This window comes from Micromys minutus, assembly GCF_963924665.1.
Source record: "Micromys minutus genome assembly, chromosome: 1".
NCBI classification, from domain to species: Eukaryota; Metazoa; Chordata; class Mammalia; order Rodentia; family Muridae; genus Micromys; species Micromys minutus.
In genome coordinates this window covers 79156997-79180153 of record NC_137969.1, presented here as the reverse complement: position 1 = coordinate 79180153, position 23157 = coordinate 79156997, and the positions used below count along the sequence as shown (strand labels likewise).

The 23157-nt window shown below is 34.6% G+C and overlaps 1 protein-coding gene across 11 annotated transcripts in view; it reads right to left on the bottom strand.

Moving 5' to 3' along the window:
• SUCO (SUN domain containing ossification factor) overlaps positions 1-23157 on the bottom strand; it is a 56268-nt gene that overhangs the window by 13330 nt on the left and 19781 nt on the right. For 6 of the 11 annotated variants that reach the window (XR_013975026.1, XR_013975027.1, XM_080916271.1 and 3 more), the window contains exons 7-19: positions 21672-21795; positions 19021-19157; positions 18497-18564; positions 15894-16001; positions 14495-14600; positions 12838-12858; positions 12577-12632; positions 12013-12104; positions 11289-11354; positions 6162-6230; positions 5125-5215; positions 1442-2611; positions 856-943 (exon numbers count right to left, since the gene is read on the bottom strand). Coding sequence is in view for 9 of the 11 variants with exons in the window: in XM_080916271.1 (XP_080772397.1) it covers positions 856-943; positions 1442-2611; positions 5125-5215; positions 6162-6230; positions 11289-11354; positions 12013-12104; positions 12577-12632; positions 12838-12858; positions 14495-14600; positions 15894-16001; positions 18497-18564; positions 19021-19157; positions 21672-21795 (2196 nt within the window). In the remaining 2 variants the exon portion in view is untranslated. Of the gene's footprint in view, positions 1-855; positions 944-1441; positions 2612-5124; positions 5216-6161; positions 6231-11288; positions 11355-12012; positions 12105-12576; positions 12633-12837; positions 12859-14494; positions 14601-15893; positions 16002-18496; positions 18565-19020; positions 19158-21671; positions 21796-23157 lie in introns of those variants that run through there. The other 5 variants (XM_080916268.1, XM_080916269.1, XM_080916265.1 and 2 more) reach the window with 4 other exon arrangements.

The window sequence follows — 23157 nt, the reverse complement described above, 5'->3', positions numbered from 1 at the left end:
GACAGACGATGTGCCTAATCCATGAGAAAGAAAGGGGAGGCCTGGTTGGGGAGGTGGGAGGTAACCCTCTCAGAGGCAAGGGTGAAGAGTAGGATGAGGAACTGTGGAAGGGGGACTGGGAGGGGAGCAAAGGCTGGAATGTAAATAAACAATTTTTTTAAAGTCCAGTAACATCAAATTTAACACACACAAAAATGTCCAAAGGGAGGTCCTGTACAGGAAGGATGATCAGGCTGACAGAGACATTAATTACGTTGAAGTAGGAAGATACAGGTTGGCCATACAAGTGACACCAGGGAAATGAGAAGCTAGTTAGGTTGTCAAAACACTAAGAAATACATGGGCTAGCACTCTGCAAATCTGATGAGAAAGCCACCAATAATGAAAAAAAGCAACTGCAGATATACTTCTGTGAGTAACTACAGAGAGAAGAAATAACTGTATTCCACAAAAGAATACATGTGTATTCACACATATTTATATAGTTACCATAAAGTAAATATTAAATATTCACACAAAACAAACCACCAGTCTATTTTAAATGTATGAAATGGGCATACATGACATTGGAGAAGCTACATTTCAGTCACAGTACAGTCTAAATCAATGTAAAATATCCTTAAAATTACATTATCTAAGTAATAAGTGTCATTAAAAAAGAATTTTGTTATAGTCTTCACTGATTAACAAAAGCTGAAATAAGAAAATTAAAATAAGATGAATTTTTATCATCATCTAAAAATGTACCATAGAGTTGAAATCAAAGTATGCTATTTATTAATTACAATATACTCCACAAAGATGAGTATCATGTAGCAGTGTGAAAAGTAAGTACACAATAAAGAAGAAACCAACCTGCTCTTCTGCTATCCGAGACGTATTCTGAAGCTTAACTATTGTTTTATTGAAAGCCTTTTGCATTTCTTCCATTTGTTTTCGGTACCTACAAAAAAAATTTAAATCCACTTTCTTGAATTCATTATGTACTGGAAAAATAATTCTGATTTTGAGACTGGAAATATTTGCTTTTTCTTAAAATGACCTATTCAGGACTGTACAATTCAGCAGCACATACAAACAGTATAACCAGTAGACCCTGAACATCAAGAGAAAGGAAGCTGAGCATGCTAGCACAGGCCTGCAGTCCCAGTTACGATGCTGACAAGATCACATAAGCATAGAGTTCGCGACCAAGCTCAGCAACATGGTAAGAACACAAAAAGTATAAAGGAGAAAATGAGACACAGAAAATTAATTAGCCCAATAATAACTGCATGCCACCAAGTATTTACAAAAACAGAAAGATTCTGGGAAGCTTTGAACAGCATTTAAATGGCTTCCCCTCTTTTTCCAGTAAAAATTGTGCTTCTTACACCATCACAATGTCTTCATAGATCATACTCTGCTGCTAAACTTATGGTGTAAAATGGGTTGTACTTACCTTTGACTAAGCTCCTCCAGGTAGCGACCACTGAGAGACATGTTAACTTCTAAGGCTTTAATACGATTATTAAGTCTCATAAATACTGACTCCTTCTGATTTGATCCATGCACAAGATTTCCATTACCATATCCCAGATCTGTAGAATTTTGCAATTCAGCATAAAAATCTGTAGCTGTCCTCTGTAATCCTTTTAACAGGGAATCCTCTGGAGACTGTTCATCTTCTTTCCCTTCAGGCAATGAAGGATCCATAACTGGAGTCACTGTGTGCTTTAGTGTATCAGCTATACTAGGTTTGGTTTCTACACCTTCACTCTCTGGCACAGTGGCTGTGTTTAAAGGTGGTGGTACTAATGTTTCAGGGAGCTTGGTTTCAGGGAGTTTGGTGACAACTTCTGTGGAGAATATATCTTCTTTCACAGTACTGTCCATTACCTCACTAACTTGACTTGTTTCATAGATAACAGAGAGTTTCTCAACAGAACTAAAGCTCTCAGGCTTTTTTTCCGTCTCATCATCAAACTCAACAGAACTCTCTTGGGGCATCACTTGTGATGGAGTATGTCCTCCCTCAGATTTAACAGACTCGGATCCTTCTACTTTAGAGAGTGAACTGATTTCCGGAGTGACATCTAAAAGAGGCTGAGAAAGAGTTTGAGGGTAGCTTGGCTCAAGTTCAATTGTCTCCACTGTGTGGTTCATCAAACGGCCCTGCTGCACACGGCTTAAGTCATCCACAACAACGGTTTCAGCTTCTTTTTCCACATTCTCATTCTCCACATCTTCACTCGGAGGCTGCAGTACTGACACCTCTAATGATTCTATAGGAAGTAGTAATGATGGCTGAGGTGACACAAAATCTTTTCCTTTACTCACAGTTCTGCTGCATTGTCGATAAAGAGCAATTCTAACTGAGCACCATTTATATATGTACTCCGAAAAACTAGAAATACAACAAATTGAAGTCAGTTCACTACAAAGTATTTGTGTCTCAGACTCAAACCAGGATGATGACTCATCCTCCTGTTCACCGCTGCCCAAAAGGGTCACTGTAGACGGACTCGCTTCCTCTTCTTCCTCCTGAACTAGTTGTACAATTGGACTCTCTTTTGGAGGATCTGAGGTTGATGGTTCTGTATCATGTGTATGGACTTCCTTGATTACATATCTAGAAATACATATACATGATTACATATCACTTAAAGTAGAAATCTAATGTTAAAATAAGCTTAAGGAAAATGTATAAGGTACAACATTAAAGATTGGGATTATGGAAGAAATGCTGAGTATACAGCTGTACACAAATATGTTTGATCAGTTTTCCCTATAAAACATTTTTTCTATTTTATACAGAGAATACTTTAGTCAGAAATGGCAGCACAAAGTCCACTTACCAAGTAACCAACCAACCAGTTTCAAACCACTATATTTTACATCAACTTTGTGAATACTTCTCTTCCCTATATGTACACTGTATCTTTGTTTCCATAACATTTACCAATCCATTACAAGTCTTACCACAACTCTTTCAGATTAGAAATTAAAGATCCCCAAGAACTAGAACCAGAACCCAGGATTCCTAGTATCATCTGCAGAAGGTAGCTAAAGTTCTAAAGTATATTTCTGTAGATGCTGTGAGGAATTCCTACATTGTAGACTATCTACTTTTAAGGAAATACAATGTTAACATCATCTGAGCTAGTTTTCTTACTAAAAGACAAATGCCTAACCATTTTAATATGAATACTAAAATTAAATTATCTTTATATGCAAACTTTCCTACCAGAAAATGTTTCTAAGTAGAGATGTCTGCCACAATGACAAAAGCAAAGTCAATGAGTATCTAAGTAGATTTTCATAATTGGTGAAAACAAAATAAAAACCAATTAAGTCATGTTTCTCTCAACAGAAAGTGATCTATAGCCACACAGATCCATTTAGAACCGAATTGTTTTTCTTACAAATTCAAGTGGTGTGTCAACTATTAAGTTATAAAACAAGCTGTGACAGTAAAAAGGAGCAACGTCTGAAGAAAAGAACGAGAAAATAAAAATCTGGTAAATATGAGATTACATACTCTTATACATACTCTAGTCTGTTACAGTTAAAATACACTTAGGAAAAGAAACAACTCTCTATAAATTTATATGGAGTCCTGCATTTTTGTTATCATACCAAATGATTGTTATATAATAAATTTAAAAACAAAGTAAAAAGTATTCAATGATTTTGCCAATGTGGTGGCATGTGCCTGTAAATCCAGTACTCAGGAGAAAGAGACAGGAGGATCATAAATTTAGGGCCAGGCTAGACTATACGGGGAGATTCTATATCAAAGATGTCCTCTTTCAAAATATTCACATTTGCATGTGTGCATGTCTATGCGTGTATAAATAAAATTAGCCTGCTTAGTTTAAAAAAAACAACACTAAGTTAACTGAAGCAGCAACCTAGTTATAAAATCAAAAATAGTAATTACACATCCAGATAATAAAAACACTAAGAATGTCTTTATCAGGGCTGGAGAGATGGCTCAGAGGTTAAGAACAATGACTGTTCATCCAGAGGTCCTGAGTTCCATTCCCAGCAACCACATGGTGGCTCACAACCATCTGTAATGGGACCCAACGCACTCTTCTGGTGTGTCTGAAGACAGTGACAGTGTAACCACATACATACATACATAAAATAAATAGATCTTAAAAAAAAGAATTTCTTTATCACTAATACATATTTTAAGTCCTTTTAAGAATCAGTAATACCTATGTTACATTTCTCACTCTAACCACCCAATAAGTATTTTTACAGTCACTTTCAGAATATAAATATCTCATTCTACCTTTGAAAACACAAAAGTACTTTTTAATTAGTATGCTATTGGGCATTGAGAATTATAGTTTAAAGCATACTGATTTTCTACTATTGTAAACCAATTCAAATTAAAATATCCTCTCTATTAAGAGTTCCTCAGAGAAAAAAAGATTTTAAAATTTTACACAATAACCATAACCCATCAGTCAAATCGCTGAGTTTATTGTCCACTACAGATAACATATATCTATGACATAAATGCTTTGTAAGAAAACACCCACAAAAGTGATGATATCTTATGTTACCTATATACAAAACACTGACAAAAGTTACCAAAAAAGAAGATATTTTATGTTATTTTACCTATATACACAACACTGCTCAATGTGTGCCAATACAAAAAAGTCCATACAAATCAGCTTGAGAAATGGAACAAGTTAGTTTGCTGTGTGACAAACACAACTCAAGAACCACTGCACTAGGTATTTTGGGTACTCTCTGTGGCTTTCTAGGGATTCCATATGTACATATGCAATGCTTTCAAACCTGAACGAAGTAGAATCCTTTGAAATCTGTCCTCAAGCCTAGAGTAATCATCTTTAGTAAGGAAATATTTTTCTTAAGAGTCAGTGTGTGAAAGTAATATATAATACTAAAACAACAAATGTGTGGTCTACAATAGTTTTTTTAATACACATATACACAAAAGAAAAGAACCAACTGAAAAGTGTCCTAAGTAGCTGTAGGAATGTCTGTTCTATAATTTGGGCTCTCTTCTAAATGACTATTACATATGACGAGTTCTCTTCTTTCTATTTCTAATGCACTCCGCTCAGTTGAACAGAAAGCTATTGCCGCAGCGTGACTTACTCAGGTGATGGAACAGGAGTTGAAACACGAGTTGATTCAGGCATTTTAGGTTCAGTTGTGGCAGTGGCATTCTCAGATATACTTTTATTTCCTATTTTAAGAAAGATGCCCACATTGAGTTCAGTGTTTAAAAACTGTACCATAAAATATTTTACTGTAACAAATAAAGATCTTTAATCTCTTAGGGCAGAAGGAAAAGGTAAAATACATTAGCTAAAGAGTTTTTTCTTTTAAATCTAAGTCCTCTTAAAAAGACATGACTGCACATGATCACAACTGTAAAGAATGAACATTATCCCTTATTTGGTATTATAATTTTTGCATAGTATTACATGGTCAATATGCTTCTAGACCAAAAGTTATTGGAAAATGAGGAAGTAAAATCGGTTAACTTTGAAGCTTACACTTGGCTTAATGGTTTTCACAAAAATCAAAGGCATCATTTGTTACTCTTTAGGGATTGATATTTGCCATTCTCTAAAGAAAAGAAAATGGCCTAATATAGTGACATATTTGCTACACAAAAGGAAAGCTAATATAAAGTAACACTAGGACTTCAAATTCTCTATAAGGAGATGAGGGCAGAGAATCACTCCTCTCAGGGATAGGAAGATCAATTATCAATTCAATAGGACAGGTCGGGAGCACCTATTCCCACCCAGATACTAACAAGACTAAGACAGACACACTGTTAAGTTCAAGGCCAGCCTGGAAACTTCATGAGAATGTGACTGAAAATAAAAAAAGAGCACTTGTATAGCACAAAGGGTATGCTGGGTTGAATCAATTCTACTAGGTGGGAGAGCCATCTGGAAGTGCAGGGATCAATTCATGAAATTTATGTAGATGAAGTTCTCGAATTTTAAAAAAGTGTGAAATTCAATAACAATAACTAATACAATACTGCTAAGCTCTTTTCAATGGTCTCTTCATTTCTAAATGAAAATTCTATTTTGCTAGTTTATTACTTCCTTTTTCTAATTTAAAGGATTCATGAAGTCCCAGCTATTTTAAAGACCCATAAAATAATTAGGTACCTTCTGTCAAGTCTTCAGTTTTTGCTCCCAGAATATTAGCAGCAATATTCACCATATTTAGAATGGCATCTAAAACAAAATTCAATCAGAAAATAATACCAATATACCTAAAGTGTCTCATTAAAATCTTAAGATAATTTTTAAAAAGCCCATAAAGGTCTTTTAGCCATTATCTTTTGACTAGATATCTTTTATTTCCTATCAAAGGTTATAGATTTTAGCCTAAAGTTGAGATTCTAAGGTTCAGAAGTTCTGAATAGTTTTTAAAAAAATAGAAAAATAGAAAAACTCCCTCCTACCTTTTACTAAACACTGTCTTTTACACATTACAAAATTCAACTATAGTTCGACAAATAGCCTGGACTGGAATATGGAGGACACAAAATGATCAATATTCATATTTCAAATTTTTCTTTAAGAAGGTTCTATAGTTTAAAACAAAATTAATCAACTTATATAGACAAAGTAATGTTCTAAATGAGTGGTTATAGATAAAAATAAAATGGGGAGATAGATTAGTATCCAAAGAAAAGTAGAAAAATTCTATTATTAATTTATAGTATATTATCATATATCTATCAGTCATCACATAAATTGATAATACATATAATTAAATTTCCCTGATGATTTTTAAAACTAATTAGGCAAACAGTATATTGTGGATTATATAACCCCCAATATCTTTTTTGTGAATAAGAGAGTTTTTAAAAGCCAAAGTCAAAACTGAAGTAAATAGGCAGAACAATTTGCAGCTTGGTTTGTGTGAGTTTTTTGTTTGTTTTTGTTTTCTTGTTTTTTGCCCCCAGTGGAGACACTGAGCTAACAAATAAAGGTACAAGCCTCCACTTCTATATAAAGAAATCTATGAATATTTAAGAATCACAAAATGGCACAAGTCCATGAGAAACTGATGATGGGACTTGAGGGGGTCTTCCTGTAATGTACTGTAATTTCAGAGGAATTTCTTCAGTCTACCCTGAACTGTCATTTGATATCAATTTTTCATTATCACACATTTGTATTAAAGCACTAAGAATGGGCAGAGGCTGTACTGTAAGCCTCCCGAGTTACCTGTCTTAGACTTCAGATAAGTGTCAGAGATTTTACATGGCACTTTTAATGAAAAAGATGTGAAATGCAAAGCTCTAATGGAAGGCACATCAAGAAGACTGAGCCACAGTCACACAGACCCAGTTCTGTAAACGTGTGTGTTGAGTGGGAAAAATTTTGGCTGTTTTAAAGGGGACCCCAAGAATAGTAATTTTGAAATGCACATAATTATGGTTTTATCTGAATATAATTTCAGTACTTTGTTTACAGTCATCAGAATAACACAAAAGCTCCCACTTTCAAATGTCTTGCCCTTAGATGTAACAATTTGAGTTTTCACTCAGGCTGAGATGTTTCACCTGAGGTAATGTAACAAGAGCAGTAACAGCCATCACATCACAGACCTACAAGTCAGGAGTGGAAACAACTTCTTCATAAGCCTACTCTGAACGCCTACAATGCCACCCTACTGGACACCATCTTCTGCTTACACTACCATCTAAACAAAGGTCAGTCAGCTGCCTGCTTTACAAAAATCAAAAATGTTACTCTATGGTTTATATTCTCTTGGATTCAAAGTAAACTTGTACTTCAGATTTCTAATTTAAGTCATTCAACTAACCAAAACCTATGTTAATCTGTATAAAGAACTTGTCTTTCGTGTTATTTGGAACTTAATTTTACCACTAGCACCACAGTAAGAAGACAACTAACTATCTTACAAACCTATTTGGCATCATTTAAGGTGATGGTTTGGTAACAAAAGCAAAGTTATTTTCTCAGTTCATCTAATTAAAAGAAACAGTTCTTTTATGTTCATAGAACATTTTTTTTTTCTTCTTTTTGTTCTTTTGAGACAAAGCACCTTTGTGAACAGCCCAGTCTGACTGTTCTATATTCGCTGCCAACTATGGGACGGCTTATCATCACTGCTGCTGAAATTCCTCAGAATGGGTAAAGATGTAATGTCAAACACAACTCCACCCTGGGTTAAGTATTCCCTCATTCCTCTGAGTGGACAGTTACTCATCTCATATCATTCCTTTAGTAATGAAGGACTCCTAATGAGCAAACATTCTTGTGTATGGCTGAGTCCTTCAGTACACCAACAGCAATTCACTGCAGAAAGCAAAAGTTGTCTAGGATGTAGAGATGGAAGAGTTTTTGTCCGTGTTTTAATACCCCCAGATAAACCAACCAAAATACCACCCCCTTCTATGTGCTCTCAACTTCCTCTAGATAATCATTTCTACTTTCTATTTGTAGGATCACATTCTATATATTATTTTTCTAAAAATATATTAATCTAAAACCTGCATTTTGTCTTAAATATGTATCTAAGAGAAAAGACAAACTTTAAATAATACCAAAGTTGGCAGTGATCTGATAAATCCGTAAGACAAAATCCAAGTGAAGCAGAAGTGATAGAAAGACTTTCTATTGATGAGAAGTAAGTGCTTTAAGTTGATAGGCCGAAGGCGTGCACACATGCTGCTGTAAGACAGCTGTATCTCCTTTGCTAATAGTTAAATTACATAGGATCTGTCTAGGAATAGAGTAGGTAGGTATTCTGGTGATACTTTCTGTGAATACTAATTAGAGGTTAAACATAAAACTCTAAAATAACTCTAAAAGCTACATAACTCTAATGCCTGACATGAAAACCAAAATGCTCCAAGCTATATTTTTTGAGCACTAACAGCTCCACAAGTAGAAAATTTTAAATATGACCTCATAATGATAAATCATAAGTCAAAATTCAGGCACATAAAATATTGTACAATATTATCTTCAAGCATGTGAAGTCAATAATTAGAAAATTAAGTTAAAAATACCTTCAAGCTATGTGTATAAATTATAAGACAAGGGAATTTCATGTTTAAACTTATATCCTATCCCTAAAATGCCTCATTATGCATATGCAAATATTCTGAAATACAAACTGTCAAATATTCCTGGCTCCAAGAATATCAATTAAGAGATACTAATTATGTTCCCAATAGAAAAAGGGATAAGAAGTTTTAAGATTAAAATTACAAAATTCTGTTTTGTAGAGACTATGCAGGCAATTTTAAAAAGAGGAAAGTTTGTGTTGGTACGTACCTCTAATCACAACACTTAGGAAGTAGAGGCAAGAAGATGACAAGTCTAAAGCTACCTGCCATACACAGATGTTTCAACCATCTAAACAGCGGAACACAACAGTGCAGTAACAGCGCTTGCCGAGCATGTGAAAAGCCCTAGAACTGCTGTCCAGTACCAAAATGCTGGGTACCAAATAAACCCAATCTCAAGCTCATTTTAAACTACCAAACTTGGACAGTCTATGGCCAGACACTGGTTATTTAGATTAGTTCTACACATGTATGCACTCCTTATATTACTAGTTATCCTATTTTAGATGATGTAGCTAAGTCAGTTTCAAAAGCAACCACTAATTCTTCAGAAGACTATATGGGTCAGATCATGACAGCAAAGTAATGCTTTCTTCTCACCACCTCTTTTTGAAACCTTAAGAGTATATGTGTAAATAAATAAATGGAAAAAATATGGATCATAAAAGATGTATATGTCATTTCAAACGCTATTTTCCATATTATAGAGCAAGTAACATCTCCCTGTCCCTATGCAAAGTCTTTCAATATGCAGAATACTCAAAGGCAAGTGGATTGATTGCCCATCAAGACCCATAAAGGAAAAGAAGAAAGTGTTAGCAAGAAACACATTTCTCAAGGAGAAAGACAAAAAATAGTTAGACCAAAGTAATCCTCTGTATATAATTATAAAACAGAATATGGTCAGAGAAAAGAATACAAGTAGGGAAATGTCCTACACTAACATATAATTATGTTTTAATGGAACCTACGAACCAATCCCATAGGAAGAAAAAGTAAAATGCAGAATATTAATAGGACTTTCCCTTATCTAAATCTATGGTAAGAAACCTTTTGTGTCCTCTTCTTTCTGAAACCATCAGAAGCTAAAGATATTTTAATCTGGATCTAATTCCATGTGTAAAAAGGAAAGAAAAAGGTGTTTCCTTAGAACTTGCTCAACATCATTAAGAATGTGATTATAACATATAAAAATATACACTTAAGAAAACAGCAAAATTCAGATGTATAACACACAATCTCATCATAGCACTATTGTTATATCAGCAATAAAAATAACAGCAGGTCCTAATTGAAGCAGTTGTTCAAATTTAAAAAGCCAAAAACTAGCAACAGAGGCTTGTGTTGTAGCTGAGTGCTACAGTGCTTTCTTAACATATGAAAGAAAACAAAATCAGTGAATATAAATGAAATATAATGAACTAATAAGAAATAAACATTACATAACAGGTTCTCCCTTAGCAGGTATTTTTAACACTCTTATTCTCATCCCTCATAGAGAAGAAAAGAGATAGAGAAAAGAGATGATAAAAAGAAAGTGACTTAGCTCCACATACACGTGACAGTTTATATATACACACTTGTATGACCTCTAGTTAATTCAGTTATTAATCTCTAAATACAAAGAAAATGCTTAGTTAAGTTTTGTATTAACAGAAAAATAATGTTCCAGTTGGGTAGTACTTTTCTAGAATTATCTTTAGCCAGCCTACCCCTATATTCACACTAATTTGGAAGAACAACAAACTAAACCACCAAGTAGGTATCGCAGTCACTTTTTCAGTGACAACAGTGTATTGTATCGGTGTTGGTATTGGTGCACTCTGGAAACAGCTTTGGTATTTTCTGTTAAACAGAAAACTAGGCATATGCACATATTACCAAGTCTTCATTCACAACAAATTTACTCATTTGATGCCTTCTTAATTTTTCCCCAGGAAATTCACAGGCCAGTCTTTACTGCAAAGAGACTGCACTGGACAAGTCTGCGTCCATCCCATGCTTACACTTTCCTCCTTTTACCTGCTGCATTCCACTTCTACAGAAGAGTCTTTCAAAGCTGACACAGGTCAATGTTGGAAATACAGGCAACCTAAGCTACACTACAACAAAGAGCCTGTCAGAAAGAACTAAATGCCAAGACTTTCGCAGTGTAAATAGGAACCCCCCCCCAAATACTCACTTGTAGCAGAACCAAGAAGATTTTTTGAAGATTTATCCTCCACAGTATTATAATCCAGGGGATAATCTGTTTTAAGAAGAAAAAAATTGATAAAACTATTTTCAATAACAGCATTTTAAAATTTCTCTATTTTGTCAGTCAACTGACATATAAAACATTACATAGTAAATATTAACTATAAACCTAAGGCATGTTTATATAAAGAGGTTCAGAAGTCTTACAAGTATAAATCAAGGACAACATATTAATGATAACCAAAAATGTTAAAACAAAAAACAAAAACAAAAAACAAAACACCACCTTTTTAATGCTTAAAGTTATGGTTTAAACCATTTTAATCAAATAAAGAAGCCAGAATAAAACATTCCCCCTCCCTTCTGACTCAAAGGAGCTTTTAAAAGACACTGGTCTTCATGTGCTTGTTCCAAGGCTCAAGACAAATCAATAGAATCAATATTTTCTTTTGTTGTTTCAGTATCTTCTGAATTTAACAGATTCTTGGACCCAGAATTGGGATATATTCATAATTTATACCATTGGCATTACAAAAGAAGAGTTCCAGCTACAAAGAACTCACAGAGAGGGCTAGGAAACAATTTAAGTTACAAAGCACTCATACTAGGAAATACATTTTTAAAAAGGTTAAGCCACCTATGACTCACCATTACTATTAGATTACCAATAAAAGAAAAATCCTGATAGTCACCTGTTTAAAATCACTTACCATAGTCCTCATCAAATAGTTCCTGACGTTCTGACTGATACTGAGAGTCAGCAATTTCTTCATATTCTTCCACCATGCTAGTACCGAAAACCCTAGTAACAATTTCATTACAGGTTTTCATTAAAATACAAGTTACTAAGGCTCTCTCTTCACAATACACGAACAAAAATGTCACATTAATCGGGGTAATGTTTTATGGCCCACTAGGCTTTTTGCCCTTCAAAATAATAAATATCTTAGATTTATTCATTTACTACTTCTATAAATATAACTAAGTTAAAGCATTTAGAAATATAATGCCCAATTTCCTATCAATCTGTGCTTCTGTGTATTATCAACACAATAAAAACCAAGTAAGCTAGTAAGAACAAATAAAATACAAGGTTTATGTTTCAGATTATCTTGACATTTTTTCAAAACACATTCAAATTGGAGGCTTAATACCTTTTATTTTCTACAGCATTAACTTCATATAAGATAAAATTATCTCTTCATTTTAAAAACATTAGGGTTTTCTATATCACTTGTAAAATAATTAGCAAGAAATATTTTATTTTGTATTACCTTATTAGGCTTAAAGGACAAAAGTGCTCTGATCCAAAATGTGACACCAGCTCCACCTGAAAAACAGAAGTACATAAACTGGAGGCTGGCAGGGCACCTGTAAGGTTAACACACTTAGTTTTCTCAGTATTGCATTTCTAAAAACACAATCACTTTCCCCAAAGTCAATACTTAAAAAGCGTTGGGACTGTTTTTAATCTTTGTAATGCATTAATATGCCATGGTCTGTTATTCAATATTGCAAAAGAGAAGGTTGCTAACCTTTATGTACTTGATGAACATCTGAAGCAGGAGAAAGGAAAAGAAAAAGGAATCAGTTGCAAAGTCTGGATCACATGCCATAAGTAACAAGTATCTGCAGCCCACACGTATGAAGTGCAGAAGGAATGCACTGTGACAGGTAAGAGTGTAGTACTCCCAATTTTTGTAGAACCAAAAGCCATAATTTTCATTTTTTTACCATAACTGAAAAGTACAATCTAAATACAGCCAATAGATTAGCTTTAATACAGTGGAATAATTTTTAAATGCATTGTTATTATTTTCCATGTTAGATAAAAAGGTTCTAAATCAATGGTTTCTAGAAACCATGTCTTATGTTAAACATTACAGCCATGTAAAGTATATTTATCTACAGATAAATATATATATTAATAAATTAGTTTTTCTGGTGGTTTAAAAATATTGTATCCAATGTGTTTCAGGGAAGGTATAAGTTCTGGTATTCTATTATTTCATATATATAACTAATACAACTGAAAGAAGCTTTACTTACAAAATCCAAGTTTTAAAAAGTAATGTGTATATTTGTATTTAGTTACTTTAGATGAGCAGATAACCAGGTAAGAATTTGTGTGCTTATACAGCATTCATTACTACAAACAAATGGCTTTTAGATATGTCTCAACTATAGAAGGTTTTTCCAACCAAGCAGGGAGTTTTACATGGCATTTTTACACTGAGAAGATCAACTGCATTTTCCATACAGAATTCACACTCTCATATTAATATTAGGAATACTACAAGTTTACCCATTTGTAGAAATCAATTTAATTCATGCTTTTAAAAAGAGAGAATAAAATCCCAAAAGACAAAAATCAAGTAGCTATAAGTTCTTACAACTTAAAGAAAGCACAGAAATTAGAGTTCCGCAATTCCAAAAGGTATTATTATCAGCATGGTACTTTAAGATGTGTCCATTATTTTCTATTAAGAAAAAGGGCTCAGGAAGAGGCACAGAAATGTCCACAGAATATTTAAATTCAACTCAAGTTGGTAAAGTAGGCAACGGGAATATTTACTGTCTAAAGTTTTATTTGAAATTGCTAAATGAGCATAATGCTTCCTTTAATTCTAAAGGGAGAGCCAGAAGAAACTGGATATTAAAACTGAATCAATTATTTAGAAATAAGATTTTAACAAATTAAAAAAAAAATCAGACCTACTTAAAAGATTCCAATGATGTTTTAAGTTTCAAACTAGAATACCATACCAGTTGGGTGGCAATTTACAGGTCTAAGGCATGCTGAGCATGGTGCTGCATGACTGTAGTTCACACACAGAGGCAGCAGTACCTGGTGAGTTAGACCAGGTAGAGGGTAGGCTACATTAGTCTCTGCCTCCAAAAGCAAAAAAAAAAAACAAAAAAAAAAAAAACAAAAACAAAAACAAAAACCCTCAAAAACAAAACTTGTAAACTTGTAACTTGGGGCTTATTAGAACCAAAAATAAACAGTTTTGTCGAAATCTCCAAGAATATAAAAATCTCAGAATTAACAGTTGTCTATAAAATAAATGGCCTAAGAAGTATTTAATTAGTGTTATGCTATGACTCCCAGCTTCTCTGTTTCCTAAGTGAGCAGGGTGAATAACTAGAATATTTCCATTACAGACATAGTCCTATATGTATAAAGGTTACCTTCACATATTTTGCATACATCTGTTCATCCAAGGGGAAACTCTGGACATTCCGTTCATCTCTACCATGGAAAGTACCCAGCTTAATCCACTTATTTGTAGGATATCTAGAAAATGTAAAAATAAATTATCATGCAGTTTTTCCTTCTCGTTTAAATAAGAGAGGCCCTTGAGTTCCACTTCACTGGGAAAGAGTCACTTGAAAAATCACATTAACAAGAAGAAGACAAGGGAGGAGAAAAGCAGGAACAGAGTAACTTCAAGGGTTTGGGGAACAAAAGTAAGCATGAGACACCAGGAAAAGATGAAGAGACTGTTTGTTACACACAAGCAGTAATGGGGAATGTGATGAGGAAAGGCATGGATACAGTACTAGTCGAAAGCAGGTTAGAAAACACATTGCTGTATTTAAATAGGCATCTTCCATAGCTAATTCCTTTAAAAGGAAATCTAGGATTCCAACTCTAAACCGGCTATTGTTAAAGAGCCCTAATTAATGAGTTATCTCTTCTTATCATTAAAAAATATGCGTACTTTAACTTTCAGAACCAGATATTACCATCTAACATATGCGATATTAGGGGGAATAATCTGAAAAAAAAAAGTTAGTATCAAAACAGTAGATGGAATCCTCAACGTGTTTTGAGAACTGGTTTCAAAAGCTATGCAGATACAAAGACAGCTCTGAGAGAGAAGAGCACTGAAAGATCACTGGAACTGCAGTCAAGTGATGTGTCCCCAGGGCACACTAATACACAAATAAACACGCCCACAGTGGGATTATAATTGAAATTGCTATGCTTTAGGACAAAATATAAGAATTAAGAAGATACTCATTTTAGTGGAATAAAAAATTATATAGGAAAGACTGAAAAGAATATATTAAAATGCTAAGAATGGTAAATTTAAGTTTGCCAAGAATATGATTCTCTTTCTGACTTAGATTTTCTCTTCCATAATTATACAAATAAAGTTTTTAAAACACTTCACCAAAAACATACATTGTGATATAAAATGAAGCACATATATATGTGTGTATATATGTGTGTGTTTGTGTGTGTGTGTTTTTAATATATTTTTTAAATTGCCTGAAAGCAACAAGCATGATTAAAATAACTACAGTCACACAGTTCTAGATTGAAATCTTGTTTCTCACGAATGATAAATCATGTGACTTATCCAAGCTAATCCCTAACCATGCCTACAGTTTATAAGGAAAGATATAACATAGTTGTGTTGTTTAAGTACTAAAGGGGCTAAGATAAGGATTAACTAGAGCCCACAATCAACAGGTTATCACAAACTGGTATAAAAGTAAAACAATAGAGGACAACTGATTGGCATGAGCTTAATTTTCCTCTGAAATCATGGACTTTATAGAATATAGTTTAAGAATTTACCTGTCACTGATAGAAACCAGAAAGTCTTTGGGAGTAGAAGAAAATAATTCATAATTTGCAATATCAAATTGTTTCACTTGAATTGGCTCACAAAGTTCAATAACAAACCTTCAAAAAGAAAATAAGAAAATTATTTACATAGACCACTCAAAGCAGTTCGTATTAAAACATCTGCATAAACTAGACATCCACATTTTACTAAAATGTAACAAAGTAGTAGTGTTCGTAAAAAATGTCATTCTTTTATTCAACAATTTTCAAGGATGAATCACCATGTTGGTGAAAAGGTAAAGTATGGTAAGAGTTAGAAATTTTTGAAGTATTATTTTATAGGAACACTATTAGAATTCCCACACAAAGAAGCCCCTTGGTTTCTATATTATTAGCAATTAAAAATGCAAAAAGGTAGCCATCTCTCTACATATGCATCACTCTCACACACACACACACACACACACACACACACACACACACACACACACACGTATAAGTCAAATGCATCTCTATATACAACAGTTTGAAAAGGGTGCTTACAATAGTAATAAAAAACTCCTGAGGAATGCATTTCAGAAAAGGTTAAGTATGTTAAACAATAAGGATGAACCTTATTTTACTGGTAATAAAACTCAGTTTCTGTCATTTATAGATTCAATATAATCTTAAATAAAATCTGTATATGGAAGTCAAGAATGCAACTAGCAAGTCTAAAAATAATTGTAATCAATCAGAGGCACAAAAAAAAAATCAATGTACAAAAAGTCCTACTGTACATACATTTGCCCTACTAGATATGAAGATCTGTAAGACTAAATGATGGCACTGATACAAATAATGATAAACTGACCAATAAGGAACAGCACTGTAACAAACGTGCATGAAAACCAGTAAGTGGAGAACGAATTCTTCCTACTCACAGTGTATTCCACAGATACCAAAATCAAGTTAAAAGTTTTTTTTAAAGACACTATAAAGGGGTTGGGAGATGGCCTAGTTAGTAAAGTGCTTGTAACAAAAACATGTATATATGTCTACATATATGTATGTGGACTACTATTTGCCTGTTTCCCAGAGTCCAAAGGGGAGTTACAGATGTTTGTAAGCTGTCACGTAGGTGCTGAAAACCAACCCTGGGTCTTCAGAAAATACAGTAAGCACTCAACCTCTGAGCTAGCTCTCTGGCTCCCTCAACTGGCTTTTAAACATGAAGTTTTGAACAATAAAACAGTGTAATAAAAGTGTACTAATTCCTCCATAAACTGTTCCTATGTCTGTAGTATTCACTAATCAAAGACTTATAAAGCAGTGAAGTCAAAATATCAGAGTATTTCTTAAATGTCTTTCTCTTCTGCATTCCTAATTACAGAGTGCTGTCATTCTGACCTGTTTAAATCTCTTTCCTTTCTTCTGTACCCAAAGTAAAATTATTTAGCTCAAGGTCATGAGTTCAGACTGAAGCTAAGACAACAGTTAGTCTTCCATCTGCTCTGACTGCATTTTGTGGTAGAAGCCATTCTTTGAAGACAAGCTTTCTTGAAATGCTAATGAGATAATGTCACTTCTTTATAAATGCTAACCTAACTGTCTTTAAAACAAATCTTAAAAACTGTAAAACTGGAGAATGCACAGGGAGAAACTGCTTACTAGGCAAGTTTTAGGACAACTATTTAGATCCTCAGCACCAATGTAAAAGTTGAGTGAGTGCAACACCTACCAGTAATCCCAGAAAATTCCTGTAGCAAGCCAGCTAACTAGTGGAATCAGCATCTGGGTTCAATTGAGAGACCCTGCCTCAGAGGCCTCCACCCACACAAACAAACATGTACTCCCACATACAAGCAATCATGCAAGTGTGTGTGTGTGTGTGTGTGTGTGAGTGAGTGAGTGAGAGAGAGAGAGAGAGAGAAAGAGAGAGAGAAAGAGAGAGAGAGAGAGAGAGAGAGAGGGAGGGAGGGAGGAGAGAGAAAGATGCGTGCACATTGTCACACTGAGTACATACAGTACCAAATGGTGGACGAAGGAGAAATGGGGAGGGGGAAGGGGAGGGGGATGGGTTACTGCCAAATGGTTGAGAGACAGAGAGAGAGAGTGACAGAGGGGGGGGTGTCATAGAAGAAGAGGGAGAAGAGGGAGAGATGCATGCATACTGAAACACTTAGTACATACAGTACCAAATGGTCTGATTGTGGTTAGACAGCTAGATTAATGCTCCAGCCTCATCATCTCACTATTCTAATTGTACTTTCTTGTCACAATTAAATTGCTTCTACACAATCACTCAGAAGAAATATGGTCCTATTAAACACGGTGACTCCATCATCTCCTGCTTCCTATGTGTCCTTTAAGATTCAGTCTAGAAATCACCTCTTCTAAGAATTTCTCCTTCATATCTAGCTCTTTGTAGACAATTCGCCCATCCAATAGTCTTCTGACCAGACTGTTAGCATTTCTATCTCCTTAAAAGAAAAGGAATCTTGTTCTTAATTTGGGAGTAATATTAATACTGATCAATCATAAATGCTTATTAAATTACACAAATATATCTATCTTACCCCAGTAAAGATGTTTACGTATAAAATATACTTTGCAAAATCTTAATTACTTACCAAATTTTAGTGCTGCAAGGATTCAACATATAAAGGTCCATATTTTCTATAAGAATAGCAGATGTGCTCTATTTTAAGAGGCAAAGAAAATAAAAGCAGTTTAGAAATATTTCAATTCTAAAATTTTGTGTAATTCCTGTACTTTGACTTTTAAAATGAACATAAGATAAAATACTTATGGGGAAAAAAATAAACTAAATGGTTAAAATTTACCAGTTAAAGCTATAGCACTGAATTAGCCTTACATCAATTTGCCCTTTTAAAACTTTCAATGCCATTACGAAGGAAAATAACTTTTCATGAGCTATTTTTAAAGCTGTATACAGATTATTATTTCTAAAGGTGTAATGGTATCAACCACCATAACAAAAAATTGACACTATAAAATATTTAAAAGCATAATCTTTCATTTATTAAGTCAAACATAATTCACATTGTAATAGTTACTGTCATACCAATATCTGCTTTTAATAAAGTCACTAGTTTCTTAAATTTTTTAAAAAAGAAACATATACTTTAAGTACCTTGGCTTCTGGATTAGCTGCCAAAATTTTGGCACCACATTCTACAGAGGCATAATTATTTCTGTTTTTCTGGACCTTTTTGGTGGCATGTGGACCTCCATTAGAAGACGGATGCAGTGACTGACCTGTGGACAGACCTTGTTATAAACACACACATGATTATGATTATGAATACCCTTGGCCCCTAGCAACACAATCATCTCAAAAGGAACAGGCTAGTTTCCAGAAAAAAACAGGCTTTAATTTCTAAAAATATAGCTTTAAAATACATGAGAAAACCAAGCCAGACATGGTGACATGTGCTCATAATCCCAGCATTTGAAATCCTATGCAAAGAGGATTGCCCTGAGTTTGAAGTCAGCCTGTATTCAGTTAGCTCAAGGCCAACCAAAGTTACATAGAGAGATTCTATCTCAAAAGTAACAAACTAGAAATTCAAAATTCTTTAAAATATCTGGAATAAAAATTCCCATTTCCTGAGGTATGTCAAATAACAGAACATACAGACTTTCCATGAGAATACAGCCTTATAGGTTTTATGTTTGATACTATTTCTAAGCCCAGCATCAACAATTCTTATCCCAGAACTGTTATGGAAAAGATTTAAAGCTTTCTGACTGAACTTTCCATGTCCAAGATTTTTTTCCTCATAGATGAGGAGTGATATTATTACTCTTTACTATCATCAGATAATTTCTAACAATAAAATTTAATATTAAAACTGTATACCACAAGTAAATGGCAATATAATCAGCAGCAATGTGTTAAATCTCTGATAAAGTTTTTAGAAATGTTATTTTATAATTAGAGAAAACATTTACTTAAACCACTGCTCAAATAATTAAAATAATAATAATAATAATTAGCTTCTGGTCTCCATCTGCTCCCAGAGCTAAGGCTGTGCCACATCTCCATACCCAAATCCCAGCTGGAGAGAGCTGGTCTCCCAGGAGTGCTGTCACTCTTAAGTTCACAGGTGAGACCACCACTTTTGCTCCAATAGCTGGCCCAAGAGGGACTTGCCAGAAGCCCAAGGGCATGGGAACCTCTAAGCAGCTGTGACAGAACTCTTCTTACCCAAACCCTGCCTGGAGAGAACTGGTCTCCCTAGTGTGGCTATCACACCTATGATCATAGATAGCTCTCTATACCCTAAGAGCTGGTCTCCCAGGAATGCTGACACATCCAAGATCACAGGCTCACAGGCTAACAGGAAGGACCCAGCTATACCACTCCTGTGTATATACCCAAAAGATACTCCAATATATAACAAGGACACATGCTCCACTATGTTCACAGCAGCCTTATTTATAATAGCCAGAAGCTGGAAAGAATCCAGATGTCTTTCAACAGAGGAATGAATACAGAAAATGTGGTACATTTACATAATGGAGTACTACTCAGCTATTAAAAATAATGACCTCATAAAATTCTTAGGCAAATGGACGGAACTAGAAAATATCATCCTGGGTGACATAACCCAATCGCACACCAAAACAAAACATAACAAAACAAAACAAAACAAAACAAAAAAAAAAAAACCCCAAAAAACAAAACCCACATATAGTATGCATTCACTAATAAGTGGATATTAGCCCAAAAGCTTGAACACCCAAGAGACAATCCACAGACCACATGAAGCTCAAGACCAAAGTGTGGATGCTTCAGTCCTTCTTAGAAAGGGAGAACAAAATACTCATGTGAGGTAGGGGGTGAAAGGGGCTTTGGAAGGAAGATAGGAGAGGGAGGGGGGAAAACAGGGGCAGGATCAGGTATGGTAGGAAAGGGTCAGAAATTTAAACAGAGGTGTGTAGCAATGAGGGGTGGAGAACTAGGGGTAGCCATCAGCAAGACTCAGATGCCAGGAAAAACCCAGTGGACCCTAGGACCCAATGGACATATTAGCTGAAATGCTCAGCAAAGGGGAGGGTGAACTTGTTGGGACCATATTCAGAGGTTAGGCAAGGCCCCCAGTTGGGGAATGGGACCACCCACTCATCTCTAAATTTTTAACCCAGAATTGCTTCTGTCTAAAGGAAATAAGGTGACAACATATTAAGCAGAGATTGAAGGAAAGGCCGTTCAGAGACGGCCCCACCTGGGGAATCCATCCCATAAGCAGCCACCAAACCCAGTCACTATTGCTGATGCCAAGAAGTACTTGCTGACATGAGCCTGATATAGCTGTCTCCTAAGAGGCTCTGACAAAGCCTGACAAATACAGATGTGGATGCCCACAGCCAACCATTGGACTGAGCACGGAAACCCTAATGGAAGAGTTAGGGGAAGAACTGAAGGAGCTGAAGGGGTTTGCAACCCCATAGAAAGAACAACAGTATCAACCAACCAGACCCTCCTGAGGTCCCAGGGACTAAACCACCAACCCAAGAGTACACATGGCTCCAGCTGCATACAGAGCAGAGGATGCCTTATCAGGAGAGATCCTTAGTCCTTGAATGCTCGAGGCCCCAGTATAGGGGAATGCCAGGGTGAGGAGGCAGGAGTGGGGGGTGGCACCCTCATAGAATAAGGAGGGAAGAGGGGATGGATAGGAGGTTTTGAAGGGGAAAACAGGAAAGGAGAGAACATCTGAAATGTAAATAAATAAAATATCCAATTAAAAAGAAAAAAGAATCCCAATGCTTTCTTACTTTTTTCTTTTTCTACTTCCATAACTTTCTTCTTCCACTCATCAAACGTTGGTATATCTTCTGGTTCTTTGGGACTTGTGACAGATGTAGGGTCAGTTTCTCGTGATTTTATATAATCAGAGCTCTGAAAGAAATGTACCCCCCCCCCAAAAAATGAAGGTGAGCACAATGTTTCGTTAACACTAAATAAAAGTTTAATTTTATAATGAATACTATTTAAATGAAATTGATTTACTTAAAAATTCAAGGTCACATAAAAGAACTGAAACTTTCAGCACTACAAAATTATGTTAGTAATATAAACATAACTTATTTTAAAAACAAAACAGAGTCTATATCCCAATCAAATTCATTACTCAGAGAGTATATATACCTGTAGTATAACCACCTTAAAATAAATCTAAGGTATACTTACCTACTTATCAGAATAGTAATTTTAAATGTAGCATATTATTTTTACAAAATCAGTAACAAGTATCACATGCATAAAAGTTTTAAAGTAGATATTTAAAACGCCATTTTAAAAGCCCCAAGACTGCTTTAAAAGAATACAGAAATCGTGTTACATGCTAGCAAAAAGATTTATTAACAAAAATGGATATATGGAATATACTTTTAAAATCTTGGTTTACTGGTCAGATAGAATTTTAAAATAAAATGAAGACAGTAAGCTGGATAAAACAAGCCTCAAGAGTGAAGTACTTACAATGCATTCAATGAACAAACGAATGAATGTAAAGAACTGAAAATCAATAAGCAGCAAAATGAGAAGCAATAAATTTAACAAAAAAATGTAATCATAAAATAATCATGAGAAGCTATGAAAAACAGGAAAACAAATAATATCAATTTGCTGGAGGTTATAGTTTGACAATCTGGGCAAAGTGTTACATATCTAATGCATCATGAGGAATCCATCAGATTGCTGAACCAGTCTTATAATACAGTACTAGCAAGAAAATAACTGTATCAAGCATTAACAAGACAAATCTCTTAAGTCAATATTGAGTAAAAGGCATGAATGCCATTACAGACTGTTTCAAAGTCCTGATATAAACATTATTAAAACTCACCAAATGCATGGCAGCATTGTGTGAAGAGGAGCTGTAACTAGCTACACTATTTTTTAAGCAGAACAATTTACTTATTAATTTCATGGTTCAACAATTTGTACATTATAAAAACAAAACAAAAACTTAATGTTTATTGATAAAGGTGTTTAAAGAACTAACTCTGGTAAATAGTTTAGTAATTATAAGTTTGCTTGGTTGAGATAATATAGATCCCCTCCCCAAAACAAAAGAAAATAACATATAACTCTAAGATCCAGGTAACAAAGTTTCTCTCGCCAGTTAAGAAATCTAAGGCAAACCATAAAACCAATTTCTAATGCACTTCTATAAATGGAAGTTCTTTGCAAAGCACTGTGTGTATCATCGTGCCAATGTCCTGTTAGTCTTTTAATAATGGATGCTGCAAAGATCTA